The 8403-nt window shown below is 38.4% G+C and overlaps 1 protein-coding gene across 1 annotated transcript in view; it reads left to right on the top strand.

Annotated features, from left to right (window-relative positions):
- The window catches only part of Brwd3 (bromodomain and WD repeat domain containing 3), a 157801-nt gene that overhangs the window by 7494 nt on the left and 141904 nt on the right, over nt 1-8403 (top strand). Inside the window, exon 5 of the mRNA XM_005410071.2 lies at nt 7646-7796. Within this exon, the coding sequence (XP_005410128.1) occupies nt 7646-7796 (151 nt within the window). The remainder of the gene's footprint in view (nt 1-7645; nt 7797-8403) is intronic.

Here is an 8403-nt window from a genome sequence, read left to right as displayed (position 1 = left end):
TTACTATGCAGTTCAGACTGGTCTTGAACTCACAAGGATCCTCCTGCCTCAGCCTCCCCAGTGCTGGGATTACAGGCGTGCACCACCGTGCCTGGCTCTGTATTCTTTTCTTACTCAGCTGTTAGTTCTCCAATTACTAGTAATGGCTTAAATTGCCTATTAGAACAGCTGAATGATCTTTGAGTGCTAGTGGCTAAGTTATTGCATCTCTAAGTGTAGATGCATTTTAAATATGTATGATTTATTACTACCATGGGAATATACAACTGTAGTTAGGAAGCGCTAACACTTCATGGGAAACAAAACAGTATGTCCTCTTCAACCTCAGTACAGAGTAGCATGCAGTGTCACAGTAACTGATAGATACTGTGGCAGAGGGCTGTCAGTATCTGAAACTCAGTATTCCTGACTGCTGACTTGCTTGAGCCATGTGTGTACTCATTCTTTCTCTTTTTTTTTGTTCTTTGTCTTTTTGAGACAAGGTCTGGATATGCAGTTCAGGCTGGCCTTCAGCTCACTTTGTAGCCCAGGCTGGTCTCGAACTTGCAATGATCCTCCTGCCTCAGGCTCCCTAGTGCTGGGATTACAGGCGTGTGCCACTGTGCCCAGGCTATACTCAGTCTCTAAAACATACTGTCTTTAACTCTTTGTATGGATTGATCCTTGGCTTTTGTCCACACTTGGGTGCTAGGAAACACCCTTTCAGTGATTAGAATCATTTCTGGGAATTAGCATTAATCCTGAGAAAATTGGTATCAGTCCAAATGAGGTGGTTTTATAAAAATCATGAGAACTACTGTTATGGAGGTAAGAATTTAGGTTCTATCAATTTACCTACAAAATTTTATCTTTATCTTACAAAATTTTATGTTTTTCACATTTGAATATTAGGTTTATTTTTGTTGTTGTTGTTTTGAGACTCTCACTATGGAGTTCAGGCTGGCCTTGAGCTCACTTTGTAGCCCAGGCTGGCCTCAAACTCGCAACGATCCTCCTTCCTCAGCCTCCCAAGCGCTGGGATACAGGTGGGCACCACCCCGGCTGTCCTTGAACTCACTGTGTAACTCAGGCTGGCCTCGAATTTGTGCCGATGCTTATGCCTCAGCCTCCTGAGTGCTGGGGTTACAGGTGTGCACTAACACGCATTAGTCGGATTTCTGTATTTTTGTTTTACTACTGATAATGATTCCTGATTGATTATAAACAGGGTTTTCTGGGGTTTTTTTGTTTGTTTGTTTTGTTTTGTTTTGTTTTGTTTTTGAGACAAGGTCTTGCCATGCAGTTTAAGCTGTCCTTGAGCTCACTTTGTAGCCCAGGCTACTCTGCAACTCAGAATAATCCTCCTGCCTCAGCCTCACGAGTGCTGGGATTACAGGCATGCACCAACACGCCTGCCACTAAACAGGTTTTTCTGATGGAGAGCAAAATAGTAATTTAAAGGCAATTTAGCCAGAGAGATAGCTCAGCTGCTGCAGTGCCTGCCTGGCAAGCACAAGGTCCTTCACACTGAGTTATATCTCCTGCATTTTTTAGGTTTTTTTTTTTTTTGAGGCAGGTTCTTACTAAGTCACTAAGTTTCCAGTGCTAGGCTCAAATTTTATATCTTCCTGACTCAGCTTTCTATATTTCTGGGAATGTTAGGCATACACCACTACTGTATGTATTATTATTATTATTATTTTTTTTTTTTTTTGGTATTTTTGAGAGAAGGTCTCACTATGCAGTTCAGACTGGCCTTAAGCTCACTTTGTAGCCCAGGCTGGTCTTGAACTCGAACCGATTCTCCTGCCTCAGCCTCCCGAGTGCTGGGATTCCTGGTGTGCGCCACCACGCCCAGCTGTATGTGTTAATGATAACTATTTTCTTTATTGAGGTTACCGTGTTGAAATGTTTTCTCATGTCCTTTATCATCTACCATGGTGCTTTATGGTTAGGTGACCCTTTGTTAGAATCATTTAATTAATTTTTTATATATGTGTATTTTTTATTTTAGTTTTTATATTTTTGCCTTTTTGTGACAGGGTCTCCTATGTGTATTTTTATATATGTATATGGGTTTATTTAATCTGCTAGCTGGTGCTAGATTCTTTAACTGTCCTTTTCCTACTCAACTTTTAGAGACTGTGTGTGGGTTCCCTATCCTTGTCTTGATTTCATCTGCCCTTAGGGTCATAGTAATTTTAGAACTTCCTTCAGGCAGTGTAACCTAGAAAATACAACCCTAGGAGGTTGCTCTAGCCATGTCCTCCTTGAGAAAATCTTAAACTAATGAAAAGAAAAAGAAATGCTATGAATAGTGATTAATATTTTCAAAGGTAAGTGAGAGAAAGTCTTACTATTTTGTAGGTTACCCTGCTAGCTAGGGGTATGCCTAAAGAAACACCTGCCTCCCCTCTTGCCATTTTTTGCCCAGTTTTCAACCTCTTCTTCCAACTTTTGGTTTTTTTTTTTTTCTTTTTGAGACAGGGTCTCGCTATGCAGTTCAGGCTGGCCTTGAGCTCACCTGTAGCCCAGGTTGGCCTCAAACTCACAAAGATCCTCCTGTCTCAGCCTCCTGAGTGCTGGGTTACAGGCATGCACCACCACACCTGGTTTCTGCTATGGCTTTTAGATTTACTTGTCTGATGCTATTATTTCTAAAAGACTTGGTAAAAAATTATGTCACTCCTCTCTGAAAATTATTATTTCCAGTATCTCTTGGTGGAGGTCTGGCCTCCTGAGATTAGGTATGTTTTTGCCTTTTATTCAGTGACCAGCTGTATCCCTTTTAATTAATTGTGTTTTTTTTTTGTAGGGGGAGGGGTATGGGAATCAAACCCAGGACCTTGCGCTTGCCAGGCAGGTGCTTGTGCCGCTGAGCTATCTCCCTGACCCTTGCCCAATAGCTTTAGAGAATGTTTTTCTTCTGTAGATTTCAAACCACTTTTTTGATGGTAGTCAACCATTATATTCCAGAGAGAAATATTAAATGGCTGAAATTAGAATGAGTTTAATTGAAAAAAAATGGTATATAACATTAAGGCATGATTTTTGTAGAATAGTTTAAAGCACATAGTTTTAAAATTAATGTATTTTATTTTATATTAATGTGTTTTGAAATATGGGATTATTAAAAAACCTTCAAAATTATTCAGGGTGCTGGGCATGGTGGCCCACACCTGTAATCCCAGCACTCGCGAGGCTGAGGCAGGAGGATCCTTGCAAGTTCGAGACCAGCCTGGGCTACAAAGCGAGCTCAAGGACAGCCTGAACTGCATAGTGAGACTCTGTCTCAAAAAGACAAAAAAAAAAAAAACAAAAAAACTATTCAGGGTGCATAAGATTACCTTTAAAGAATTCCAGCTTTAATGAAAAATAAATGGATTAAAGTAAACATTAACTACAATTTATAAGACTTAAAATTTGATGTAGAACAAGCATTATCGTAAGAGCTGCTGATGGTCTGGAAACCTGTTAATAGTTAAAGGAGAAGCTAACATGTTCACTGAAAAAAATTGTTACTGGTATTGTTCTGCAAGAATCTATTTTTCTCTAGTACTATAATAAAGTATTTATTGATTTTTTTATAGGAAAAAAATTTTGAATGGACTGCTTAGAAAGTGACTGCTTAGAAAGGGGAAAAATCAAACTCACAAATTTTTGCGCTAGTTTATTATACAAATATTCAAGTGGAAGAATTTATGAGTAGATAGGCCTTGTTTTAATTGCTGAATGTACAGATTCATTTTTACCATTTATGGTTTTGTGTTTTTGAACTATTACTAAGTTGACAAACATTTTTGTTTTGGTACCAGGAATTGAACTCAGGACCTTGTGCTTGCGAGGCAGGTGCTGTACCAGTGACCTACATCCCTGGCACTACAAACATTTTTTTTTGAGAGAGAGAGAGTCTCACTATGTAGTCCAGGCTGGCCTCAAACTCACAGCATCCCTCCTTCCTCAGCCTCCCGAGTGCTGGGATTACAGGCATGTGCCACCACACCCAGCTGACAAACATTTTTGTATAAATTAGCTGAAAGTCAGACAGCATTGTTTCTGTAGAGTGAAATAATTTGGGGAAACAAATGTCAGTTTATGATGTAATTCTGACAGATTTTCTATAAGGTAAATCTAAAAGTTCTAATTAGAAAACTACCATTTTTCTTTTTGGTACCAGGAATCGAACTCATGACTTTTTGCTTGCCAGGAAGGCGCATGTGCCACTGAGCTACATCCCCAGCCCACTTTCTGTCTTATATGTTTCTACATACATTGCATTTCTAAGATAGGTAGTTAAGGTTTATAACTAGTGAATAACTCTTCGTCAGAGGGTGAAACAAATGAAATTATCATTAACAACTTCAGCTTTCACCCTATGTAAAGCCCCTTCCCTACCATTTGAAAAGTAATGATTTATATCAGAAGCTTAATTTAGGTGGGTGTGGGCACATACCCCTGTAAGCCCAGCTCTCTGGAAGGCTGAGGTAGAAGAATTGCAAGTTTGAGGCCAACCTGTGCTACATACTAAGACCCTGTGTTTAAAAAAAAACCCAGACTCTGGGGGTTGGTGAGGTAGGAGGATCGTTGGGAGTTTGAGACCAGCCTGGGATACAAAATGAGCTCAAGGCCAGCCTGAACTGCATAGTGAGACCCTGTCTCAAAAGAAAAAAACCACCCAAAAAAAACCAAAATAAAATTTGAAAACTTCAGAAACCTAATTTATCCAAGACAGTGTTGGAGAAAAAAAATCAGATCTGTAATAAATATTTGTATGCAATGCCACATATATGTGTGTGTGTGTGTGTATATATATATATATATATATATATATGTATATATATATATAAAAGCTACAGTAGTAAGTGCATTTGCATATGGAAATACTTAGGAAATACTCTAATGATGGATAAGAAATGGTTAAGAAATGAATAAGAATTACAAAGTAAGATTTTAGGATATCCTTTTGTATACGTTTTTTGTATGTAATAAGAAATATTTGAATTGTCAGTTGCTTTGACTTTAATATTCATAGCTTTTTTGTCTTTTTGAGGCAGGGTCTCGCTATGCAGTTCAGGCTGGCCTTGAGCTTACTTTGTAGCCCAGGCGGGTCTCGAATTCACACCGATCCTCCTGCCTCAGCCTCCCGGGTGCTGGGATTATAGGCGTGCGGCACTATGCCCGGCTTGACTTTAATATTAATTGTATATTTTACTAAAATAATAGTTTTATATAGCTATTTGCTTAGAAAACCAAACTAAAAAATGTGAGAAATAATTGGAAGAATTTGCATAATCTTTTGTTCCAATCCAGAAGCTGAACATGTAGATAAAAAGCCTGAAATCATCTGGTTGCTGTTCTTGAACTTCATGACAGTTGCTCAGTTCCTACCTATGTTGATGTATTAAAATTGTTTTTTGCAGGATGCAAAAGATAATTGGCAGGAAAGAATTTTTTAAAAAATAATTATCATATTCAGGCGTTGTGGTACATGCCTGTAATCCCAGCACTCGGGAGGCTGAGGCAGGAGAATCGCTGCAAGTTGGAGGCCAGCCTGAACTGCATAGTGAGACCCTGTCTCAAAAAGACCAAAAAAAAAAAAATTATCATAACAGGACTCCATATTCCTAGAATTGTGGGCAAGTTACATTTTAGTTCTTTGACCTGTATTTCCCTGGAAAGCAAAGGCACCCTGAGAAGAAAATCTGAAATTATTTCACTAGGTCTCCCTATGATAACATTATTACAGTTAGACTTTACTTTTTTATTCATTCATTCATTGGTTCATTGATTTATTCCATAAATATTTATCTATTCCTGCTTTATTCCAGCACTTGTCTGAGTGTTAGAAATATATTTATTTTATTTATATATATATATATATTTTTGTCTTTTTTGAGACAGGGTCTCACTATACAGTTCAGGCTGGCTTTAAGCTTATTTTGTAGCCCAGGCTGGACTTGAACTCGCAATGACCCTCCTGCCTCACCCTCCCGAGTGCTGGGATTACAGGTGTGCACCGCCATGCCTGGCTAGTGCTAGAAATGTGGCAGTGAACAAAACAAAAAATTTCTTCTGTCATAGTGACCACCAGTGATGATTTACAAAACTATTTTATGTTGTGTTATTCTTAACCTGTTGATGTATGCCTTTTGCGATGGTACATTTATGCATATTTATGATAAAACATAAAATTAGCATTCTAGCCAAATGATTTTAGGAGCTATGTCAACTTGAGGGTATAGCTGTTCTTTTTAACTAAGGATTTTTAATACTCGAGTTTTCTCTTGTTTTGGATGTGAGGGCGATCTGGCTGCGACAGTCTGTCACCCCATTGATCGCCAGGATTGATTTGGCTGATCTGGCTGGCTAGGCGGGTGACCCTCCCTCAGTGCTCTGTGTGCGTCCCTCCCGAAGCTGCGCACTCAGTTAAAAAGGATGACCACCCCAGATAGAAGAGGACCATTCCTAGGTCAAGGGTGTATGAGTAGCTGCGCTTCCCTGCTAGAACCTCCAAACAAGCTCTCAAGGCTAATTATCTCTTGTTTTCTTTTTCTTTTTCTTTTTTCCCTTTTTGAGACAGGGTCTTGCTATGCAGTTCAGGCTGGCCTTGAGCACACTTTGTAGCCCAGGCTGGTCTCAAACGCGCAACAATCCGCCTGCCTCAGCCTCCCTAGTGCTGGGATTACAGGCGTGCACCACCACCCCCAGCTTATCTCTTGTTTTAATACTTATGTATATATGAAACACATCAAAGATTTGAATATTAGTTCAATTTAAAAAAAACACAGTTTTTGTTGTTTTATCAACTAATTCACATTGACATATATTTGCTCATGTCCAGAAATTTAGTTGTATTTAAAAAAAAAGGGGGAAGGAGTTTTGGTTACATAGCTTAGTTATCTCATTTGGTATTTATAAATTCATTAGTTGAATACCCTTTGGGTAACAAATTACTTTGTATAGGAAGAATAATTCTGCTTTATTGTATAAATGTGTACTGTTAGTACTAAGGGGATTTAGGTGATAATTTAATACAAATAATACCTTTCATTTAAATAGAATTTAGATCTTAAGAGTTTTGATTAGTTCATTATGAATACTGAATAACTCAAGTAATACAGAGTTGATTCATCTTTGTGGTTTTTTTTCTTTATTTTGGGCATGGTTACTTTTGGTGCTTTTTTTGGTGCCAATTTGGTCCTTTGATAATACATTTTTTTTTTTTTGGTACTGGGAATTGAACTCAGGACCTTGCACTTGCCAGGTAGGCACTTATTTCACTGAGCTAATTCCCCAGCCTGATAATGCATATTTTATAAAATTAACAGCACAGGAAATACTTTAATCAAAATACAATATATGAAAGTAAGAGTGCCATACCATTTCAATGCATTATGTCATTTCAATTTTTTTTTGTACCGGAAATTGAACTGATGACCTCGTGCTTACCAGGCAGGTACTCTACTGCTGAGCTATATCCCTGGCTTGTTAGGTCATTTCATTATGCTTATTTTTGACCATTCCTATTAAATTTGGTATAGTATGAAATAAAATTTTATTTTCCTGACTTTCTGTTTTAAAACTGTGCTTTGCTTCATGACCGAATAGTTTAGTAACAAACCTGCTTTTAACCAAATGTTTCTTTCCTTACATTTTTCCTTTTTAGGTAGCAGCCAATGCACACATTCCTCCAGACTACCTCCTTAAAATTTGTGAGAGAATTGGTCCTTTGCTAGATAAGGAGATCCCTCAGAGTGTTCCTGGGGTACAGACCTTACTAGGTGTTGGTCGGCAGTCTCTGTTACGAGATGCCAAAGGTAAGAATTTTAGATTTTAGAGCTGTTATCAGAGAAAGGAGTGGAGAGCAATGTATGTTTTTTAGATTGAGTAAATGTTCCCATGGTTTTTGTAAATACTTATATTTTCTTATAGTTTTTATTATCTTACCAATGTTGTTTTTATATTCTTAGCATACAGGTTTTCAGAGGTAGAAAAGAAACTCTTTTGTGTCAGTGAATATCATGGAGGTAATTGTACAACAGAAATCTCAAAGCTTGCTGCTGATCTAATCATTATAGTATAAATGTTTAAAATAATTCTTGTTGTTGTTGTTGTTGTTGCTGTGTTGAGACAGGTTTTTGCTATGTAGATCAGGCTGGCCTGACATATAGTACAGGCTGGGCTTGAGCTCATGGCAATTCTCCTACCTCAGCCTCCCAAGTGCTGAGATTATAGGTGTGTACCACCATCCCTGGGTAAAATAATTCTTTTGCTGGGCATGGTGGTGCACGCCTGCAATCCCAGCACTCAGGAGGCTGAGGCAGGAGGATTGTTGCAAGTTTGAGGCCAGCTTGGGCTACAAAGTGAGCTCAAGGCCAGCCTGAACTGCATAATGAGACCCTGTGTCAAAAAAAGACAGAAAAA

This window comes from Chinchilla lanigera, unplaced genomic scaffold, assembly GCF_000276665.1.
Source record: "Chinchilla lanigera isolate Chin_1 unplaced genomic scaffold, ChiLan1.0 scaffold00128, whole genome shotgun sequence".
NCBI classification, from domain to species: domain Eukaryota; kingdom Metazoa; phylum Chordata; class Mammalia; order Rodentia; family Chinchillidae; genus Chinchilla; species Chinchilla lanigera.
Note: the sequence above shows the minus strand (reverse complement) of the source record. Positions and strands in the feature narration are given on the sequence as shown.